Raw genomic sequence first — 23263 nt, 5'->3', positions numbered from 1 at the left:
CCAGGTCCTTTGGAAGAATAGCCAGTGCTCTTAACTGCTGAGCCATCTCTCCAGCCCTGCGCTTTGTTTTTTCACGGACGGAGGCTAAGGCAGAGGGCAGCCGTCCAGACCAGCATCCCTTCCTTTCTGACCTCAGCTCTAGAGGCTGAAAGTGACAACCCTGCTTTTGACTTTGTGGGCCAGGGCATGGCCCTATGTTTGCTTCCCCATTTAGCCCCCGCTCTGCACCCTGCATCAGAAGCCTGGGATGAAGGATTGTCTGGTAGGCTGGCCCAACATGATGGAGGCTGCTGGGGAACAAGCAGCTGGAGTTAGATTCCACACATAGAGCCAGGCCTGCCTGTGTGCACCTCCCACAGAGAGTGAGCCCAGACTGTGGGTGGGGCTCCTTGTGAAAGGTGGTTGTGGTGGGGTTTCTGGGAAATTTTTATTGATGAGTTTAAAAGGAAAACTGAACTACGGGAGTGCAGAAATGGCGAGGACCTGAAAGTTAGGAAGTGGTTTTGGTTGCCTGTTTCCTCTCTGGGCCTCTCATCTTCAGTGGATTCCCGGTCTCCAGACTGGATGGTGGCCTTCTTTCTTCCGTTAGTGGCGTATGTAAACCCTGCAAGGTTTCCTTTGTGCAGGTCTTACAAGACTTGAGACTGATTGGACTGCCTCCAGGGTCCTCCCCGCAGTGTGAAACACGTCTGGCGCTGGGCGAGTCTGTCGTGGAGACAGCAGTTGGGAAGCTCTAGGACTGAGTTATTTCTGAGTTCAAAATAGAAGCTCTCACGGCTAGAGAGATGCTGACAGGCCTGTCCCTAACATTCGACAGTAAGTTTCTGGGGTGAACAGGGTTGGGCCAGGCTATGTTCCAGCCTCTACCCAGATTAACAGTCTGGGTGGGTGGAGGGTGCTAAAAGTGGAGTGGGAGCTTGAGAGAGAAAGCAGGCTGCGAGTGGGGCCTGACCGGAGCCGACAGAGGCTGGTTTGGAATGTCTTTTTCGTGACAAGCTGGAACCTGCAGGTATTTAGGCAGGCAGCTGTGGCGTGTGAGAGGCAGGACTAGAAAGTGGGGGCTGGGTGCTGCATCTGCTTCCCTGGCCTCCTGATGTGGGACAGGATGGACAGTTAGCAAAAGGGCATTGTGGTAGAATGTCAACTAAAAGGTCATATTGTCCGTGGGGGAGGCAGAGCTCAGCTCAGTGTAGATCACTTTCATCCTTGCAGGGCCATCCCAGCACTGGGAGGCAGAGGCAGGTTTATCTCTGTGAGTTCAAGGCCAGTCTGGTCTACAAAGCAAGTTTCAGGACAGCTAGGTCTCACACACAGACTGTCTCAAAACAAAGCAATAGTGATGGCATCCCACATGACAGAATCACCAAGTCCTGAACTCCGTTGTGCTGGAGTTTTGGGGCCGAGCATTTGGTAGGTACTCGTCTGTAAGGAAAGGGGGCTTTGGGCTTAGAGTGGCTTGAGATTGAGTCAGCTCGAGAGAGGAAGAAAGGGAACCCATTTCTAAGTCCTGAGTTGAAGAGAGCCCTCCCACCCTTATTTCCAGAAGCTGCGGCTGATTGCATGAATGCAGCTAATTAATCTTTCCCAAATTAATTTCTTACTGTGTCAGAAATGATTTATTGGCGTGCCTGTACTGGGGTTGGTCTACGCTGGTCAACACCCATGAGGGCAGGGAGAGGCAAGTAAAGGCTCTTGCTTGTAAATCTACGTAGGGTGTCACAACTGGATCTGTGGACATCTCTGAGACTGGTACACTGGAGGTGGGAAGCACACTGTTATCTCTCAGTGTACAGGTGGCTTTGAACCTCTGGAGTTTGCTAAGTTGTGGGGAGGTACCCTAAGTGCAGAAGGAGAGAAGAAAGGGCTGTTCCTAGAGGCTCTTCTGGGCCAGGGGGAAGGGGGGCAGACTAAGAACTATGACAGCTGTTGGCATGCTTAATTGCAATCATTTCCTCTGTGTAATTACGGGGGCTTTAAGTGAGGAGGGGTGAGGGCTACCCAGATCTTTTGTTTTCACCTTTACGTTTTGGCTTTGTGGGTAGAGGTCCTGTCTTGAGGTTTTTGCATTGCACAGTGTGTATGGGTCCTTGGCACATAGGAAGTGTGTCCTGCTTTGAAACAAACACTCAGCCTGTTCTTCATAAACACTGACACATCCCAGAATCATCTTACTTGCTCCTTACATCTCTGAAGCTGGGTTGCAAGCCATGCTGCCCAGCTCCCAGGGGAACTCCAGAGTGCAGAGAAATAAAGCAGGTTGCCTAGAGCTACCCAGACAGAGCTGGTTAGCAGAGCCTGTTCCAGAGTGCTGCTTGTCTGTACTGTTGCTGCTCAGCCATGACCTTTGTGCAGTGCCACCCCTCTCTATGTGCCTATCTGTGTGACCCCAAGCAGGTGCCCCTCAGCCCCACTGCCTTGGTGTGGGCTCCAAGGACAACTGCTCATTTGTTCAGCCCCTTAAAGCCGGGCTGCTTGTGCCATGGGTTGCCCAGAGCTGCATGTACAAGTTTAGAGACACACCAAGAGCAGTAGCCTGTGGCATCCAGTTAACTGACCTTCCACCCAGAGCCTCCAGCTGGACAGCACCAGCAGCAGGAGCTTACTTTCCCAGACAGTGTGCTTGCTCTTTAATTTCTGTGCAGCTTCTCAGTGTACACAAAACATCTGTCCACTACCGCTTCCCCCACTGCCTCCCTCTCTACACTCTCACAGCCCTGTTTCTGTTAGCACCATCTCTGTTGGTATAGCAACATTGTCTCCATCTACTGGATGCCAGGCCTGCCAGGTCCTGTGGGCCTCAAGGCCTGTCTAGTCCTCATAAGGGGACAGTCACAGAGCTTAGCTCTCTCCTTCTCTTCTTGGTTAGAAGACTGGATGTAGGACTCGAGTGTGTTTCTACAGTGGCTGTTCTTGGCAGTGCTGCAAGTCCTTCCAGGAGTTAGGTGTGTGCGAATGTGTGCCGAGAGCCTGGTAAACAAGGCCTGAAAAACACCTGAATGGCGAGTCCTGTGGTCTTGTGGACTGGGAACCTCCTGGGTCCCTGGGTCCCTGGACGGGGACGGGGAGGGGGAGGGTACAAGGTAGGAAGCTTCCTGGGGACCCTCCTGCATAGGCCGTGTCACTCAGTTGGAACTAGCTCTCAAAATTTCAGAGGATTCCCTGCTTCCTGCATCTAAAGTCAGTTCTCAAACGGTGGACCAAGGTCAGCTCTCACTCCTGCCGACCCTCCTGTAACCGGTCGGTTATGAGCAGAGCTGAGAAGTCGCTGGGAAGTCCCTGGGAAAAGTGAAATTCCAGAATAGTGACTGTAGGTTTACCTTTCGACTAGTGGGCGGGGCCTGCTCTTTCTTTTCTTCCTGATAAGAATCACCTGGGACGCTTGTTAAGTACACAGACAGTTGAGCCTTAACAACCATCCCAGGCCATTCTGTCTTCAGACAGGTTTGGGAAGCAGTCTGTCTGCTGTTCCAAAAATAGTCTGTGGTAGAACAGTTTGCCGCAAGTTTGGGTTTGCATGTCACATAGTAAGTAATAAATAGGCCCTTCTTGTTTGCAGCCCTGACCTACCCACACACAGCTCTGCGCTGACTTTTTCTCCGGCTGATCAATTCAGGTTCCTGTTTCATTTCTCATAAATAGGTATGTTGCATTTAGCATACCATTTATAACCCTTTCAGAGCAAACAACTCGTGGAGAATGCTGTTAGCATCACGAATATTAACGTTCTAGATGATAATCCCCAGTGTGGAATGAGATGGCATGCTTAGCAGTTCCTCTATTGGTGAATATTGAGGTTGCGTGGGGCTTCCCATTAATACTTACTTTAGTGAGCATCTTTGCCCATGTTCCCTTGTGTACATTTAGGAGTAAATACTGAGATGTGAAATTGCTGAGTCAGACTATGTGTATTTGGAGATATCTATTAATCCTGCTAAAAGTTAGCTCTCAGAGTGTCCCTTGCTACTTACCATGAGAGGTTCCAGTTACTCATGCAGGGGCAGCAATGAAAATACTCACCCAGGCATCTGGAAGGGTAGCCAAGGGGCAACACCCACTTTGCTCTAGCACTTCCCTTGGGGATGGACAGGAAGATTGCTTCCTACCACACAGCTAATCCCCATGGCTAACACAGCAGCCCGGAGAGATCCCAGTGTGTGGGGGTCAGGCTTTGTGGGCTGGCCCAGAGGGCCTCCTGCTGGACTGCTCAGCAACTGGGTCTGGCCCTGCTCTGGGGATGTTTTGTGAGCTGTGTTTGAAAGCTCTCCTAGGGGAGAGAGAGCCAAGGAAGATGTGGCCTGGATCCCTGTCCTGTTGTCCATTAATGCAGGGGCCAGTGACCTGGCTTCCCAAAGCAAGCTGCTTGTGCAGTTGATACAGATTTACAGGAATATGTGTTAACTGGGGCGTTCTACAGCACAGCAACCCCAGCAGGCCCACATCTGTGGACAGCCACTCATTTCATCAGAATGTATGGCAGCTTAGAGGCACACCTCCTGCCCATGAGCTCCAGGTGACCAGGACAATTGTGCTATGGCTGTTCACAAGGGGCTCTGCCATCTTTTGCTCCACTTCTACCACCTGGTTAAAATTTTACTTTCAGCTAGGACGTGATTTGCGTAAGGTTGGACCGTTCGGGGCTGTGTTTGCCAAGTTTCAGGTTGCTTAAACTTCCACTCCCCTCCAACAGCCTCACTTTGAAGTTCAAAAGCAAATTGATTAAAAATACATTTTAGGAACTTTCTGATTTACTTCTTAAACTAACAGAACTCGAAACTTTTTTTTTTAAAAAAACGGAAGCATTTCCAGCTGTCAGCAGGTATAACCGGAACCACATGTCATCAGAGACTAGGGGGTTTTCCTGCTTTTAGGATTTGTAAATTCTTATTGAAAAAGGAAGTAAGCAAGGCAGGCAGCTGGGGGCCTATGGCAGCCTGAGCACATTTTAATTAGAAAATATAGATAGTTCCTGCTTTATTACAGGCCTCCCAGCACTCCCATCCCATGGTGAACAAAGATTTGGTTTATGTCCTGCAAGTCTCCGCGTTTGCAAATTACAGAGCACTTCCGAAAGGGGCCGGAATGCTGATTGCTGAATCACTCGGAGACTCCAGCCAGGCTGGGCACCACCTTACCACCCATGGTCCCCAGCAAAAACCCCCAAATAATTTTCCCCCTTGGGGGAAACACTTCCTCGCTCCCATCCTGACTGCAAACCAGAGGAGGATTTTCAGATTGCAAAGACAGTGAAGGCGTGTGGGCCGGGAGCAGCAGAATTAGGTGTCTCCTGCGGCAGCTATGTAGGAAACATTCTCCATTGGGGTGTCTGGTTCCTTGAACTCAAAGCTCTGTCCACAAGACCCACTTCTGAACTGTTCTGGCTGACGGTGCTTCATGCACATGACTCTTAATGTGTTCTGCAAATGGTGGAGTGCAAAGATCAAATGAAAGACAAAGACATGCCTAGCTCGCCCCAACCCCCTTGTTTCTTGGTCTGGTAGGACACCAGAGTCTCCTGAAAGGCAGTGATTACCAGGTCTTCATCTGAGGAGCCCCTGGGACCCAGAGTCTGACCTGGTTTATCTACTTGGGTGTTGGGTGCTTTGGGTCTGGGTCCTCTCTGATGGGTACGGTCCAGTTTAATGACCAGGGGCAATTGAAAGTCCCTCTGTGGGCATTACATTCCAGGCAGCTGGCAGTCACTTGTGCCTCCTGCCAGGGCTGCACAGGCTGACATTCACCAGGCAGACACGGGTCTTTCTCTTTTCTGGGTTTACAGGCATTTGCAAATACCTTGCATTCCAGGAGCCCAGAGAAAAGAGCGGCTCCGGCTCCCGTGGTTTCTAATTAAACCCACAATTTAAATAACAATTCATCAAGGGGATGCTAACCCCCCCCCCCCCCGGGGCAGCAGCTGGGAGACTGAGGACTTACTTGCCCATTGCTAGACACCTAACCTGGAGGGTGAGGGTGGGGGGAAGGGCTCTCAGAGTTTAGGGTGAGGCTGATCTGTGATGAAGTGTGGGTTGAGAGAGTGATGAGGACTCAGGGAGTTAGAAAGGAGTGGAAAGGTGCTGTGTTCTGAAGCTTTCAACTGGATGTTGTCGCCCTTCACCTATAGGGCCGCAGGAATCCCACAAACGCCAGTTCTCCCGAGTCCTCGCCCAGCCCGAGACCTGCCCTGGTGACTCATTCTTCCCCTGTTGTTAGTCAGAGGGCTGGCAGGGTTCTGGCCTGCTGCCAGGTAAGGGCACTAGGATTGGCCTCATGAGGGAAGATCTGGGGACGCTGCTGCCCACCCCGGACCTCCGTGGGCTTCTGAGCCTTTTATTTTAACCCTTGGTATCTGTACAGCACTGAGTTTAGTGTTCTCATTTTGCCTGTCTAGGGCCACACTCGTCTTTTATAGCATGTTGATCTCACCGAATTGTTGTGTGATGACCCACAGCGGGATTGTGTTCCAGGTTTGGAGACAAGTGCAATGCTGATTTGCAGCTGTCCTTGGCTGAGGTCTTGTGCCTTCGCTGGCACCGAGGGCCTGCCAGCGTTTCTAAACTCTGTGATCTCCCAACTTTCTCTCTGTTCGGTTAAACATAGTCATACACTCCGCAAGACTCCAGGTCCTCATCTCTGTCCTTTGTGCTCCTGCCTTTACCCAGCTGCCCCTCCAGTTCCCCCAGGGTAGGCTCACGTGTCTGACTCCCCCACCCCTCCATGCTGAGCAGCCCAGGAGCAGTTTCTGTTGGCCAGAGCAATGCCTGGCTGTGAAGGGTGGTGAAACAAAGCCAAAGCTGGCCTCACATTCTTCTTCCTCCCTGCAGGTGACCATAGCTGATGACTACTCAGATCCTTTTGATGCCAAGAATGACCTCAAGAGCAAAACCGGAAAGGGGGAAAGCGCTGGCTACATGGAGCCCTATGAAGCCCAAAGGATCATGACAGGTAAGTAGAGCGGCTCGCACAGAGTTTTAGTTTGTTTTCTATTGCGGTAACGGAATACCCGAGACTGAGGTTTTTATCAGGTGGACACACTGTCCAGGGCCTCCTGCTACATCATAGTATGGCAAAAAGCAGAACCAGCAAACTGCACAGAAGAGACAGGGAGGAGCTTGCCTGTTCTCATAGCGAGAACCCCAGCCCTACAGAGTTAAGTGCCCAGCCACTTCCACAAGTTGGCATTAGTCTCTGTTTGAAGACTCCATCCCCATTACCACCACCACCACCACCTGCTGTGTGGAGCAGCTAGTGAACAGGTCTCCAGTTCTGGGGGACAGAGCACCGTTAAGCCATAGCACACGGGACTTACAGCGCAACTAGAAGACAAGAGCGGGGCCTGCTGCACGTCTTGTTGCCTTCACTGTGAAAGAGTGCTTGCTCACGGTGACAGCTCAGGGACAGTGTGCTGTTTTATACCACACAAAAATATAAATATATAGCGGGGCTGGAGAGATGGCTCAGCGGTTAAGAGCATTGCCTTGTTTAAAAAAATATTGCGAGTGTGTGCAAAACATAAGCAACGTGCACACGTGGAGGACAGAGCGACAGGAATGGCTGTTTTACAGTGTGAGTCCTGAGGATTGAACTCAGGTCCTTAGGCTTGGTGGCAAGTGCCCTCACCTGCTGAGCCCTTTCACCCACCCCTTCCCCACGTTTTATTGGCTTATATTTCACCAACATCAGAAAAAGACTTTCAGATCAGAATACAGTCAACTAGAGATACCAAAAGCTATAGGAGAGTTTGCTCAAAAAACCCTGAGCGCAGAGAAGTGGGCAGAAAACCTTACTTGAAGCTAACTACCAGCTGGGGCAAATGTGGAAGCAGGCCAGTTCATGGCGTTGGTTAACTGGTAGGAGAGGAGGATACCTTATAATCCCAGAACGTGATTCTCTGGCTGCCAGAACAGCTGGCCGCTATGCTATGCAAAGTACCTAATGTTTGCTGCCCTTGCTGTCCTCTTCCTCACTGGGAGACCACGACTCACTTTACCCATATCTTTTCCAACAGTTACAAGGGGCAGTTTCTGGTTGTGAGGATCTTGCCAGGGCTTGTCGTGTCTCTGGCGTCTTGGCGTGTACCGTCACCGTGGTGAATGATAGGGTGGGCATGGTCCGGGGTGAGCTGTCAGTGTGTAAGTGCTCCAGGACGGGATTCAGAGCCATGAAGAGACCCAAAACTTGCTTTGGGGAGAATCAGGGAGAGGTTGGTGCTGGAGGTGGCCATGGGATGGGTGGCCCAGGAAGTTTTAAGTGTTTAGGCTGTGTCCCTAGCCCTGACTGACCCTGAACTTCTAATCCTCCTAGGTGCTAGGTTTACAAGGATGAGCCACCACAGTCAGTTACACAGTGCTGGGAATCAGGTCTTGGGCAAGGCATGCTCTCTACCTACCTAGCCATATTTCAGCCCATCTGTTTAAACTTCGAGAGTGACCCATTTAGGATCACGGTTGTAATTTCTGTTCTTGTGTGTACTGGATCTAGTTCAGGGCACTGTCCCGTGCCTGGAAAGGCCCCAGGCTGTAGTGAGGCACATCTGGAATAAACACACGCCACCCAAACAACCTCTGGGATTCCGTTTCTCCTGTAGAGTAAGAACCTTAAGTCAGACAGTGTGCAGTGTGCTGTGCGAGGCTGCTTTGGGCTGCTCACTGGAGGCAACTCGGGCAGCATCCGTGCCTCTGGTTTCCCTGTGTCAGCGACAGTAACAATGACAATAGAAGTGGTCAGATTCTCGAGTCATCATTTGCACTGGTTAATGTGGGATCCAAGTGGAGGACCTGTTTTTACCAGTGGAGAACTGAACCTGGAAACCCCGCCCCCCCAACCACCACCACCACCAACCCAGTTGCTTCCTGCGTCAGGACCGTCTAGCACCTTCTTTGAGGGACTGGTGCTGTGGCTTGGTTTCCAGTGTCTCTGCAACATTGCCATCTCATGCTGGATTCACTGATGACCTTTGCCCCTTTGCAATCCTAGCTGCAGGTGGTTGATCATGGGAGCTTCTGCAAACAGGCAACTGGTTCCAGCCCCTAAGTAAGCACTAGTAGCTTCCTCTGATGCCTCTGCTCATTGTCTCCAGGGTTCTGCTTGTGACACCTGCAAGAGCTTCTGTGCCCCAGTGCCTTCTGGTTATCAGAGCCTTGTTTACCTCACTACCCAAGTGTTCTGCAGAACTACCTCAAAACCTGGCAGCACAGATCAGAGGATGCAGCTCAGTGGGGGAGCATTTGCCTTGCCTGAGTGAAGAAGCCCTCACTTGGTAAACCCTCAGCTCCCTCCACAAGACAAAAAACCCAGCTGGAGAGCCAGAGACCTCCAGCCATTCCTTTTGGTGAATTGGAAAACTGAGGGTAGAAAAAAACAAAGAGTTAATCCTTGTGAGATTTATTTTGAAGCCACTGGTTAAATGTGAGGCTATTTTACGAATCAGTAATCAACCTGTCCTCAGTGGTGTCAAAGCAGAGAACATTGGGAAGGGTTGTTACATTTCAAATGGTTGAGTGGCTCCCAGTGACCTGAGGTCCATGTTAACCCTGAATCCTTGAGATGCCATGATTTATTGTGACTACCTTTCACACACACAGATTGTCCTGTTTTTCAGGACTGGCCCCATGAAGGGAACAGGTCTTCCTTGGCTCGACTCTCAGATTCTGATCTTGGCTTCTTCTCTGTTCTGCTACCTCAGAAAGAAAGACAAGATATTCCTAGGTTTCTTTCTTGCCCCCACACATATTTGACGTCCTTAGACCAAATTTCCTATTGGGCCAGTGCTCAGACTGCTTCAAGTGAAGCCCAAGTATTTTTTTACTTTGTTTTTTGCCTCTGTGCTGGGGTTGAACCTAGGACCTCATACCAGTTCAGACAAATATTCCAACACTGAACAGCTGTTTCCCAAGTCATCTTATTTTGTGGTGTCTTGGTAAGTCAGGTAGGTTTCGGCTTCCTGAGTACCCAGGTCTATGAGCCTGTGCCACCAGACCCAGCTACCTTTACCTTTCCCCAAGTCTCTGTCCCAGCTATCTCAGCACCAGGAGACTCTATGGACACATACACTCAGATTCATTACAGTTCTCCCACTTACGTACCTAATCAAAAATAATATTAAATAAGAATGCAAAAGAATTGGGACTGTAGGTCAGTGAGGACAGTATGCGGGACTACTAGAGCAGAGCCCAGATAGGGGACCTTTGACTCGAGGGGGCTTTGGATGAGATGATATGGGTGGCAGTTGGTTGTTAGTTTCGCGGAGGACTTCCCTGCACACTCCACGGCTTCACTCATTTAGCCCTGGTGGAGCATGGGAGGGCCAACCACTCTCCTGCCAGTTCGCAGAGCACATTGAGGCTTGGGCCAGTGAGGGAAGCAGTAGTACCAGGATCCATGTTGTAGCATGCTTGCTAACAACACCTTCCTCAGAACCCAGTCAGAGCTCTTCCCAGGGGGTCTGTGGAAGTAAGGGAGATCACTGTGGCCTGGGCTCCCCCCTTGCCTCCAGCACTCAGGACTCCTAAGATGAGTCACTTCGGTATTAATTGAAAGCATTTTCACTTACTTTTAAATATGTAATTACACATTAAAAACTCCTTAGCCGTCGTTATTACTAAATCAGCCTTACAGCATAATAGAGAGACCAAGCGTCTTTCCACACACACAGCGCTGCCACTGTGCGTGACCTCCTTGGTCCTGCTTGTCTTCTCTTTCAAACCCTGTATGTGGTAGTTGCGCTGTCAAGAGGCCAGAGGGACGTATCGCGTGTTATCTCCTCCTCTTGTGCAGCCTCTCTAGTGGCCGTGTACTTTCCAGAAATAGTAGCAAATGCTGTATTGAAAACAGTATTCTTTATGAGGAAAGCAGGAAATGGTGGGGCCTCTAGTCTTTGGTTTGCCACGGGCCCTGGATAGGTTACTTCCCCCTCTGCTTCATTCCTGCATCTGTAAAGCTGGATTCTGCTTTTTATTGCCAAGTGTCAAATGGATCCAAAAAGGGAAGAGATCTGGATTGACTGTAAATCTATGGAGTACCACTTCTGGAGTCTCTCGGGGCTGCTAGACCCCTGATAGTCCTGAATCTCCTGGCCTTTCCTGTGCAATACCTCCAAGTCTCTAGCGGATGGTAGATGTTGGCCTCTGCTCCCAGACAGGAAGAGTACCCTCTGACCCTGCTAGTCTGGTCTCTGCTTCTGGTCTAGAGTTCAGCAGATATTTCTCAGAGAAGGGCCCTGGGCCTCGCCTGAGATTCCCATCTCTGTTCGCTGCCATCTGTGTTGTTTTGGGCAGCTGGTCTGGTTTCTGGAGAGTGCAGGGCCTTTCTTGCAGAGGACAGGCCTCCCCCTTCTCCAAGCTTTACAGTGCAGTGAATTCTGTTCCCATCATGTCCCCTTCATCCTCACCCACTCTGCTCTGTACATCTACTTTCCAAAGGGTCCCTGCACCTGCTTGTATCCCTTACTCCCCAGCTGCCCCCAGGTGGGTTCATGATTTAGTCTGCCTTGGTGGAGTGACAAGATGAAGAACAGTCCTTTGGCCTGACATTCTTTCTACCTGGGACCCAGAAGGCATCCACTGGCCACAGTTACACTCAGCAGAGCTGGTCTCCCGACTTACAGAGCGGGGCTCCTCCTGGTCCTTGTTTTGAAATGTTTTGAAGCCTGACCTGGCCTCCTCCCATCTGGCAGGCAGGAGGGTTCCATCAGGGATGGTGCAGTTCCCTGGTTAGTCTGTCATTTACTGGAATATCTTACCCACTGGACAGGAAGGAGATAATCAAGTGTAAATAGATTATGGATTAGTCAGCGATGACTTCCCTGTTCTTGAGAAAGAGTGGAGCTTACACACCCAACCCTGTACTTCTCACCTGCCCAGCTACAGGGTGGGTGGAGAGATGGGAAGCTGGGTTTCCATGTTGATGGGGCCCCCAGAGTTGCTTTCTCCGTCCTCTCCCACAGGAACTCCTGACTCTGAGTACATCCAGGTTGTTCAGGAAAGATGCAGCAAGACCAGAACTGAGCCGGATGTGTATCTATTTGTAAGCCAGCATCTGGAGGTCAGGACCAAAGAAGTTTGAGCCCAGCTTTGGTTATATAACAAGACCCTATCTTTCTGTGGGCAGTTAAGTGCTCCTGCCTGCAAGCACATGATTGTCTTTAGTATAAAGCAGGTCAGAAATGACATTGGAGAGATAATCTGGTCTTGGAAGGACATGGGGATGGGTGAAAATCAAGGGCGGGAACTGGGCCACACAACACAGGGCGATGCTGAAGGGAAGCCCTGGTCTCTGGGCTCTGCTGGCATCTAGTCTGACGTCTCACTCACCCTTTTCTCTGCTCGATCGTGTCTCAGTCTTTTATTTATATTTTATCTCGCTCAGATGTTCTATTGATGAGCAAAACCCCTGTTCTCATGGAGCTTGGAGTCAGTTCAGCTGGCCATGGTTCCTGAGGCCTGGAACTCAGGGTCTGTATTTATCAAGAGCAGAATGGAGACTTCTGTTCTCGCATAGGCTCAGGGACTCAGGTCCATTGCAGCCCTGTTCCTTTTGTCCTGGGCACACCCTGCAGGGGCGAGACATAGTTCGGAAGTTGTTTTAGGATGATGTGTCTGCCTGGGTATGGGGTGGGATAGAACAGCGAGGACTGGCTGGCAGACTGGTTCTGTGGCTCTGTGGCCAAGAGAGTCAGTTATCTAGGTCAGAGAGTTGAGGCAGTAGCCTGGCAGTGGCTGTGCAGGTGCTGCTAGAGGGGGACTTGTGAAACCTTACCAGCCAGTGCAGTGCATAAGGAAGGGACAGGAGAAGCCCGGTGACTTCAGTGGGGTCCTCAGTGAGTGGGAGGATGGGAGCATCACTTACCTGTTAGGAGCAATCTGGCTATGGAGGAGGGAGAGAGGTTCCTCTGGCAGGAGTCATTGAGTTCAGATATCGGTGCCTTTGGGGGCTAGAGAGACCAAATTATGTTGGTGTCTTGGAGCAGGAGCTGGGGTCAGTTCAGGGCAGGTCCCAGGGTGCCCCAGAAGCCTAGGCCAAGACAGAGAGGCTTGTGTTCCTAGGTTGAGGGATCTGCAGGGCTCACCAAAGACACCAGTGTCGGCTTCTGTCCTCTGAAGCCTGAAGAGGGGTTTGGTGACTATTCTGAACCCTGTCATTTGTCTAATTAGTGTCCCCTCCTTCTCCTAAGTAGGGCTCAAGTGGTCTTTCTGGAAACTTAGAGGTGACAGGTCTGTATTTAAAGGGTGCCTTTTATAGATTTAGCCAGGAACATCCCTAGGGCTCTGGGAGGAAGCTAGGGGGAGGGTTTATTTCCATCTTAGGAGTGAGAAAGCTAGGTCCCAGGAAATTCTTCCCCCTTCCTGGCCTCTCTCTCACAGAGGGCTTTTCTTGTCTGGTCGTGCTTGTGGAGGATGGATACTGAAGGCAGCAAAGTTGGCAGTTTTGATAGACTTACCCTGTAGGTGCCTCCGGTCCCGGCTTTCTCCCTCCAGTGTGTTTCGCTGTGGCACACTTGCCTCTGGTTCTTTCTGAAGCAAATGGCCTGAACATGACCACAAATGCTTTTTTTTTTTTTATCTGCCTGACCGCTTGTCACTGACCCTCGGGTTTGAATATTGAGAAGAAGCCTCTCCATAGTCGGGTTGCATTGCTAATATTTTTTTTCAAATATCTATTTATTTATTATGTATACAATATTCTGTCTGTGTATGCCTGAAGGCCAGAAGAGGGCACCAGACCTCATTACAGATGGTTGTGAGCCACCATGTGGTTGCTGGGAATTGAACTCAGGACCTTTGGAAGAGCAGGCAATGCTCTTAACCGCTGAGCCATCTCTCCAGCCCCCGCATTGCTAATACTTTTGCTTGCTTGTTTGTTTTAAATATGTGTATATAACACTAGAAGGTAGGCATGCTTCTGCCATACATGTGGAGGTCAGAGGACAACTTTGGTGTTGTTTCTTGCCTTTAACCTTTACATGGCTTCTGAGGATTGAATTCAGGTTGACAGCCTTGTGTAGCAACATGCTTTATCTGCTGAGTCATCTCACTGCCCCCCCCCCCGTTGCAGGTTTTAATGACTCTTAAATATCACCCACCCCTTTTCCATTTTCCTGTGTACATACACATATGTGAATGCGTGCAGAGGCCTGAGGTTGATCCTGGGAACCGTCCTCAGATCACTGTCTACTCAGTGAAGAGGGAGGGATCTTAGTTAGGCAGATGTGGCTGACTAGTCTCAATACGGCCAATTTTGCTAGCCAGCTTGCTTGGGGAATGCTATTGCTCCCTCCTGAGGCTGACGTTACAGGCCGGCCACCATGCCCCCCAGCAGCATTTACGTTCTGGGGATCTGGACTTCAGCCATCATGCTTGATACAGTAAGCACTTTAGCCCTGAGCCGTCTCCCCAACCCCACATCCCATTTCTTTGCCACACTGGGGGTAAAATCTGGAGGTGGGCAGAGCTGAGATCACTCTCCTTCTGACTGGCAATGTCAGGGTTTGAGATTCTGGCTAGGTTTTCCTGTGACAAATGACTCCTGGTTTAGGTGGAATGTCGTGGGAATGATGAGAACGTAGACTGTCCTAGAACGAGACCTCATGGTCTCCCAGCCACCTCACCTCTGCCGCTGTCCACTTGGACTGCTCTGATGCTGACTTGTGACTCTGGAGGGCCTTCCATTCTACCAGGCTTTAAGTATATATATGGGGACTGCCACCACGCCCTCGTGACACCAGTTTCCCAGCCACGCATCCCCTCCAGTCTTACTGTCTGGCTTTTCCAGGCACCTTCCATATGAGACCTAGCACACTGGGAGTCTGGGGAGAATCTGCTGCCTCAGCAAATACGTAGATATCTGTCTCGGTCCTTCACTCTGGACATGAATTGGGGGTGGCATTCCTGGCTCAGCCAGCTTAGGCTTGCTTGTCCCTTGAAACCCTCCACCTGCCAAACTGCAGCTTTCCCTAGACTCCCACGGTCTTTGTGCTCATGGAGTTAACCTACGCTTTCCCTCCTCTGTGTCCCCCAAGGCTAAGCTGTAGGGGCTGCAGAGGTTGCTAGAGCCCAGTGGGTCTTCAGGGAGTTTGTTCCAGGCTGTGCAGAAGCAAGTCAGTGGAGCCACAGTGAGCCAAGGAAAGCTGTGGTCCTGGGGGTGGTAGCGTGAAGTCAGCGTGAGTAGACCCTTGGGGCTAGTCCCTTTTCTTCCTAGTTAAAAACAAAACTGATGCCAGGAGCCGAGAGAACAACTACTTAATGTCAGCCTCACCATCCAGTAGGACTGATAGATGCCAGAGTGCCCTCATCACCCTTGCCTCCCACATCTCAGACACACACACACACACACACACACACCCTGACTGCCTGTCTTGTGCAAAGCCACTTGTCAGGCAGAGCACTCTACCTATGAGCTACATCCCACCTGTGTTTTCTAATTTTGAGACAGCGTCTTACTATGTTATCCTGGTTGGCCTTGAACTTGGGGTCCCGCTTCCCGAGCCTCAAAACATGGCTCGCAGACTTCTACTACCAGGCTTGTCACCTTCTCTGTTTTGTGCTATTTCCCATTCCCTACTAAGAGGTGCTTCTCCCAAGAGTCTGCTGAAAGGCTTGCAGTGTTGCCTGGGAACCTAGAGCTACTGTTGGGACAGACGAGTGGGGCGGTATCAGAGTAAAGTAAAATAGAGGAAGGGCTGCCTGCCTGTGCTCCTGGCCTGCACATCACAGGAGAGCTGAGGAGGCTTTGTGGAGCATTCTCCTGATGTCAGAACGGCAGCAATCACAGGGCTGCAAGATGGAGCCCACCTGGGCTCTGCCTGAAGGGAATCAGTCCATTAGTGGGTGAGTGACTCAGAGTTTATCTAGTGTGCACATTGACTTTTACATTGTATAAATGGGGCCTACAGATGTGGTCCATTCTATTTGTAGATGCTGGTTGCCACAATAGACTTTTTTCTCTGATTACAGATGAGAAGGATGTTAGACTCAGAGGCAAGTGATAACGCTGGCTAGAGTTGGAAGAGTCGCCAGAGAGTCTGTTCTGAAAAGCAGCCGCAGAAACCCTCATGTTTTGCTGCAGGACTTAAGTCCTGTGCAGTGTCTGTCTACCCAGGACAGTTGCCTAGGCCTCACCCTCATCCCCAGCACACTCCAGACTGCTTACCAGTACAAACTAAATGGCGTATGTTTTACTCTCATAATTTATGCCCAGATGTTAAGAGAGAAGGCCCATTTGTTAGTGATGTATTCAGCCTGTGAGCTCCCTAAATCTGCAGCTCCTTTTCATCTAGACTGAGACTCACTGTGTCTGAACCTCCAGTGCTGTGGGATTCCTGGCTGCCGTATGGTCCCCAGCCCCATACCCTGGGCTCAGTTCAGGACATTGGAGGAAGTATGTGCTGTCTCAGGGCAGAGCCTCACCTTTAGAATCTGGAGCCCTTGTCGTTGCTGCCCTGGGGCTCTTAGTAGAGCCCCCTGGAGTCAGTGGGACTACAGTCTGGTTTAGCCCATGTTGACCTGAGCTGTCTGGTGTTACTGGCAGCTGCACCTTTTCTCTCAGGAGATCTCCCTTCACAGTGAGCACGTCAGGGCTGACTAGTCTGGGACACTTGTTGACTGACCCCCTCACCCCCATGTTTTCAGGGTGAAGACAGAAGGCAGAAATGTCCCACTCCATGCCACTGGTAGAGCCACCCCAGGCTAGGCTCCAAGGTCTCCCATAGCTGAGGTCTCCTGGTGTCTGGGAACTTGTTACCTATGAATGGCAGGTGGCTTCTTTATGGTATATGCCCTGGTCTTTGATTGATATCTTTGGGGTTGTCACTTCTGTCCAGTGCGGTGGGTGATGTAATAAGTCCTTGTGCCTTGTGGGGCCCACCATGAGTCCCACCCAACCCCCAATTCTATGTCCAGTGGTTTCTTCTCCTCTCATAGGCTAAGGGTCTGAGGGGAAACTGCTTGTTTCAGGAAGTCTGTGGATTTGAGAAAACCCTTCAAGTTGACCTTTCTCTAATTCCCTCCAGGAGGAAGCACCCAGTTTTTTAAGGGAGGGACTAATCATTTTCTTTTACTGATTACAAAACACTTTTAAGGCATTATCTCATTTTGTCCTTAAAACAACCCTGAAGGCGTCCCTTGCTATTCTCCTAAGAAAGGAGTTGAAAGCCAGTGCATCCGGAAGAAGAGCAGGAGCCTGGAGGAGGTCTCTTCTGTGCTGTGTCATCTCAGTCCCTTTGGCTTTCCCTTAGCCTACGTTCAGGCGGGTCCTGTGTTGAGGGTCGCTTGTCACCACTCCTGTCCTCCGGAACTTGAGACTGTGGGGAGACAGATAGTTTTTCTATTCTTTGTTTCCTCCTACATCTTGTCTTCAAGGCTGCAGAAGTCCGTATGGGCAGGCAAAACAGAGTACTGGAATCAGCAAGCTGGGCCCAGTATACAGGCCTAGGAATATGTAGCTTCCACTGGAGTTAAGTGGAACCCCCAGAGCCAGTGGCTGTCTTCCCACTATCAGGGCTGCTTGTGGACCCGTCAGACAGGACTGCAGAGGACCCAGCTCAGTAGTGTGCAGCCCAGGCCACACGGAGGAATAGTAAGTGAAAGCATTCAAAGAACGGAAGCCATAACACAGAGCAGCCAGGCTCCCCAACCCCCAGAACCTGCATGCCTGTGCACTCAGGGAGAGTCATAGTCGAAGCTGGAAAGAGCCCTGGCTTTGACACTAGACACGGTTGTAATTACCGTCTTTAATTACCCGATGTTGCTGTGCCAGGGAGATGGGCTTGGCAATCACCTCTCCTGACAGGGTGGTTCCAGCTCCCTGTGTATGTACTGACACAAACACATGCTCACTTGAGGTTTCAGAGTTGGCCTCCCAAGGGCTCCTGTCTTCCTGGCTAGGAGAAAGGGTGAGCCACAGATGCCAAGCAAGTGCTTTCTTGCTGCAGCCACCACCACTGCTGCCGTGGCTGCAGCGGTGGAATGCCAGTGCACCTCTCAGCTGATTTAGTCTAAGAAGCTGAGAGGAAAGAACAGGTTCTTTCCTGTTGCTAAAAAGAGAAGGGAGAGGGAGAGGAGAGGGAGAGAGAAGAAACGGTGAGGTGGGCTGAAAACTCCTCAGCATTTTCATGCTGAACACATCCTGCTTCTTAGACTTCCTTACCGCTGCAAGGACACTGTCTCCTCTGTATAGGTGGGGGCTTGAAGGCTCAGAGAAGCTGAAGAACTTTATGGAAGTCACAGAGGAAATTGAGCCTGGAACCTAGCCCAGGCCATACGCAAGGCTACTGCAGTCCAGTCTAGGTTGAGTGTGTGATTTTCTGAACTGTGGCCTTCTTGTGGCACGTAAAGCTGCTGGGCCCCAAGCTGCTGAGAGCCGGGTGCCACATGCTTTTTAGAGTTGTGATGGGGAGCATTCCACAAAGGCTTTGTAGGCTTAGGAATCCTGCACATGGCAAAGAGGCACTCTGAAAGGTCTCCAGGTTCTCTGCCCGTCACTCCAGATCATATTGAGGGGCAAGCCACCCTGAAGTCTCACACACAGGTTTTTGCCATGTCTGTTTGTATATAGCTCTGTGAAAAAGCAAGGTCATCAGGGGTGGTATTGAGAATGCATATTCTTAGGCCCTGTCCCTCACAGACCCCTATTGGATCCCAGGAGTCTGCACTATGTAATGCATGGCTCTGGTTCTGAGACCAGGATTCCATCTCTTCCTTTTCTGTTTTTCTGTCTATTGCAGGTGGAGGTATGTGTCTGTTTTGATGTCTCCTTGCCATGCCCACTCAAGTCCCAAGGACCTAGTTGGGCTGAAGGAACAATGGATGCCACCTACTATAGTGTGGTGATGTCAGCCATGCATGGTTCTGACCAGAAGAACCTTGCAGTCTTCTGAGAGCAGGGCCACAGGTGATAGGGGTGAATTATGAGTGGAGAACAGGAGCGTTGGCCCACCCCCTCTCCTGGTCTGACGTTTTCCCTGTCTCTCCAGTCTCTCTGACCTGACCTGAAGGGCTTCAGTGTTAGGAGACTCGGACTGATGGTACTAGCAGTCCATTAGACAGTACTCTAGACACGTGCAAATCTTTCCGAGCTCAGAAACACCCATCTCCCAGACACAGAAGTCTTCTCCCTTGTGCTGGCTCCTGGTCTCCAGGGTAGCCTGGCTGCTGTCAGACCCCTAAGTAACATGTGGTCTAGGTATCAGCAGCTTTCACTCAGCACATCAGAAACCAGTTGGCGAACAGAAGACAGCATTTGCTTCCCTGGGGTGGGAGGTGTTTTTCTATGGAAACCTGCTTCAAGATGGGTCCTAATTTAACCATGCCTGCTTTTTTAAAAAAAAAAAAAAAAATGTTTTTCTAATTTTGAGACTGAGTTTTAGTACTTAACCCTGGCTAGTCTGGAACTCACAGAGATCTCTCTGCCTCTGCCTCCTCAGTGTAGAAATTAAAGACAAGTACCATACCCAGCTTCTTTAAAAATATTTCTTGATTGTACTTAATTGCACACGTGCACAGACAGTATCAGAGAGAAGTAAAGTGGGAAGCCATTGGAGTTAGGCTACGCTGCACTGTCTCCCACCCCTGTCTGCGAGAGATCTTGGGAAGGAGGGAGTGAGGGCTGAGTAGCTAGCTTGGGCGTCCAGTTTCTTCCCCTCCTTGCTGTCCTCTGATGAGTTTCCCAGGTCTGTGATCTCATGGATCATGTTACTCACTTGCCAGAAGCCTTTGCTTTGTCCCACGGATCCACAGACTTCCAGGTCTTCCTCCAGCCATGCCCTCCCATCCTCTGCCACTCTTCCCTGCCCAGACTCTGCTCTGCCTCGCTGAGTGCTCCATCAGCAGCACAGCGGAGGACCTAGGACTTCTTGAGGCACGATGAGTATGAGCCTTTTCTTTCAGCCGTCTGCGCCTTTCTTTGAAGTCTGTTGCATTGCTACAGACAGAATAACTAGTTGAACTGTGTGATCTTTCCTTCTATCCTGAAAAATGAGCATCCCAAAAACTATTTGGGGACTATCCAAGCATGTGCTCTTCTGGGTTTGAAGACGGGCCATGCCGAGACCATTTGTCTGGCTCTGAGGGATGTCCTGAGTCTCTTGGGCGTCTGCGGTTCAGGGGAGTTTACAGCCATGGAGCCAGTTGTGGTGAGGAAGCTGGGGCCAGCAGGATCATGGCCTGACTAGTAGGGCCCCTTTTCCCACTGTCTCTCCCACAGAGCTGCCCGCTGCTGGTCGTTATTGCTCCCGTAGCCTTGAAATTGTGTTCTAATCTCCACTGTGTCCCCCTTTATGGGGGCAGATAAGCCAGGCAACTGCTTTACATGTAGTCCAATCAGCTCCACCACAACATACAAGTCACTCACTACCTGTGATTGTCCCCAGTAATGCAGCGAGCCTGTCTCCTCTCTGTCTCCATCCTTTTCCAAAGCCTTTCCCCCAGCAAGGATTTCTGTGGGGGACTTAGACCCCAAGGTGTGTTGTGGCACGCCGCTCCCCATTGCTTTTTTCCAGCTGTTGGATGCTGTTTGACACCTACTGTTTGATAGCCTGTCCTGGGGTGGTGGGGCTGGACTGCTCAGGTAACAGAGGGTCTGGGTTAGGGTGGCAGCTCTTAGAATTGAGTACTGTTCATTCAGTAGTAATATTACACTTGGCCAACCAGGGCACAGGCCACTGCAGAGGGGGCAAGCATGGCCTAGGTTTGGTTTTCTGGACATGGAGCCCTGCAGGTATGCTGTGTACTCACCAAAATTACAGGAAAGAGGGAGCATGAAAGGCTTTTGAGTGGTCAAATTTTGAGTTGAACCCCAGAAGATGAGCAGGAAAAAGGGAAGGGTTCTTGTGGGTAGCAGAGGAGTGAGCCAGCATGATGGCCCTCAGGACTTACCATCACCTTCAGATGAACTGAACTGATATCAGAGCTGGGTCCTGAGGGCCATGCGGATATGTAATTTTGTTAGGGATAGATTTGTAGGAGTGACAACAGCCTAGCCATAGCCAGAGGTGAGCGAGCCACCCAGGAGCCAGCGTGGCCAGAGCCGCACAGGTTTGTGAGGACATGTGGTTGCCAGCATGTCCAGTGACTTTTCCATTCCCACTTCCAGGAAGGAGTTTGGGCTTTACCCTTAGTGTAGTCTGGAATTGCTGAACCTTCACCTTTCTGCCCCTCCCCCTCCAACATTGAACTGATCTTTTCCCTGGATTGCATTATTAAGCACATTGGAATCCTGCTGATAGCAGGTGGGCACTGGGCCACATGATACAGTCATCACATAGAGCCTCCACTCCCAGAGACTGAGGCTACGGAGAGACAGTCCAGGACTAGAGGTTGCATACACAGTCACTTGACAGTTTTTGCTTGTTTGATTGATTGTGGTTTTATTGTTCTTTTTCAAGATGGAGTTTCTCTGTGTAATCCTGACTGTCTTGGATCTCACGCTGTAGATGAGGCTGACCTCAAACTCAGAGACCTACCTGTCTCTGCCTCCTAAGTGCTGGGGTTAAAGGCATGGGCCACCGCCACCACCACCACCACCACCATCTGGCTCACATGGCAGTTTTTAAAGTCAGCACTGGAAATGTCTTGGAACTTTGAGTAATTAATTGATACTAGAACAGAATAGTGCTATCAGTGTTCATCCTGGAACCAAAGGGACAATTGGAGTCCCCAAAGAGGGTCAGGGATGGCACTCAGCACCACTCGTGGGAGGTAAAGTCTGAGCTGGTCTTGGAAAACAGGAACTGACAGGGAAAGTCCCCGTTTGTGGGTAGGGCAGGTGCTGACCTTGACTTAGAGCAGGCCAGCAGTGGCCGCCCTGAGGTTGTCACTGTGTGTCTCTCTAGTGTTCAAGGGCTGGGGTCCAGCCAGTGTCCTGGAGATAAGGGTTGTAGATTCAGAGACAAGTGTTGACTGACCGAACATTTCTTTTCCACCAGCTGTCACCTTATGTAAGTACTGCCTTTGAAGTTACACAGGCCCCTGCATCTGGCCATGGAATCTGCATGTGCTTTGGCTTGGGATCTGGCAATTAGATGTGTTTGAATTAGGCAAGCTTCAAGACCACTGTCCCTAAGAACTGATTCCATCATGAGCAAACTTCCACACGAGTCCAGCTAAGCCTGCAAAACCCAGAAAGCTTCTCCCAGAGTGTCAAGGAAGGCTCAGTCCTCTGGAAGTTCAAGTGTTTACCCAAGCCCTGTGGACAGGTCGCCCACAGTTTCATCATGTGGCTGCTCCTCCTGGTCCCACCTGTGGCCCCTAGCTAGCACTGGGCACACAGCAAGGCAATTTGGACACTTCAAAACAGCCATTTAAGGTTGTAGGACAAGTAGACAGTCCCCAAGCAGCGTGGGTGTGGGGTAGGTTCTCGTTTTAAGCAGCAGGAGCTTCATGCTGAGCCTGTGAGAGAAATTAGTTGCAAATTAAAGCCCAGGAAACAGAATGATTTGACCTATTGTGTGGAACTGCTGGATGGGACCCAACTGGATGTGGAAAGACATCTACGTGAGATGATGATTTCGGTCTTGGGCTACTTGATCCTAAGCTGTTCCTTCTGGAAGGTAGAGTGGAGTATGCTCAAGGGCCCTAGTGGCAATGCCCTTTGGGGGAGCATGTAGGGATGGTGGAGCACCGGACAGCTCGGTCAGCCTATGTATGATGTGGGCCCATGAAGGGTTTGTGAGGTTTCTAGATTCCGTCTCCCCTCCTCCCTTTGGGCTCCCAGCTCCTCATGTGATACCTTCTTTTATTAATGTGTTTGACATTGTCATTGATAAAAGCAAACTGGACAAGAGCCTCCCCCAGCGGAGGAGGCATGGTGGGAGACTTCCCAGCAAGATCTCTGCAGCTCTGTCATCCGGCAGGCTTGGCACATGCTGTGACCACTGCCTTTTTGCAGGCTGGCTAGTGTCCAGCCAGCACTCTGATAGAGCTGGAGGAAAGATTTAGAAAAGCAGAGGTACTTTAGTCAAGGACCTGGGGCAGATGCAGATGGTTGAGCTGTTGGGTCTGGTGGCAGTAGGCATCCACCATAAAAGGTACTTTGCATCCAGGCATTTAAAGATTCCTGGTGACAGAGGTGCAGGGTGTCTCACCTCTTTGTCTCTGCAGCAGGAGGAAGATGAGCCAGAGCCTCTGGTCATGTGGCTGTGGCTGGTGCCTCCTTGTCAGGAGGACGTGAGTGAAGTCTGAAGTGTGAGCCTGTGAGTGTCTGTGAGGTGGCAGCTGCACCATGACAGCTGCCGCCCTCCCCTCAGGCTCTGGCCAGCCCTTGCCTCCCCGGTGCTGAG

The 23263-nt window shown here is 50.7% G+C and overlaps 1 protein-coding gene across 1 annotated transcript in view; it reads left to right on the top strand.

Moving 5' to 3' along the window:
* The window catches only part of Shb (SH2 domain containing adaptor protein B), a 110912-nt gene that overhangs the window by 35453 nt on the left and 52196 nt on the right, over positions 1-23263 (top strand). Inside the window, exon 2 of the mRNA XM_038347874.2 lies at positions 6819-6939. Within this exon, the coding sequence (XP_038203802.1) occupies positions 6819-6939 (121 nt within the window). The remainder of the gene's footprint in view (positions 1-6818; positions 6940-23263) is intronic.

The sequence above is a fragment of the Arvicola amphibius genome, chromosome 11 (genome assembly GCF_903992535.2).
Source record: "Arvicola amphibius chromosome 11, mArvAmp1.2, whole genome shotgun sequence".
Taxonomy (NCBI): domain Eukaryota; kingdom Metazoa; phylum Chordata; class Mammalia; order Rodentia; family Cricetidae; genus Arvicola; species Arvicola amphibius.
Note: the sequence above shows the minus strand (reverse complement) of the source record. Positions and strands in the feature narration are given on the sequence as shown.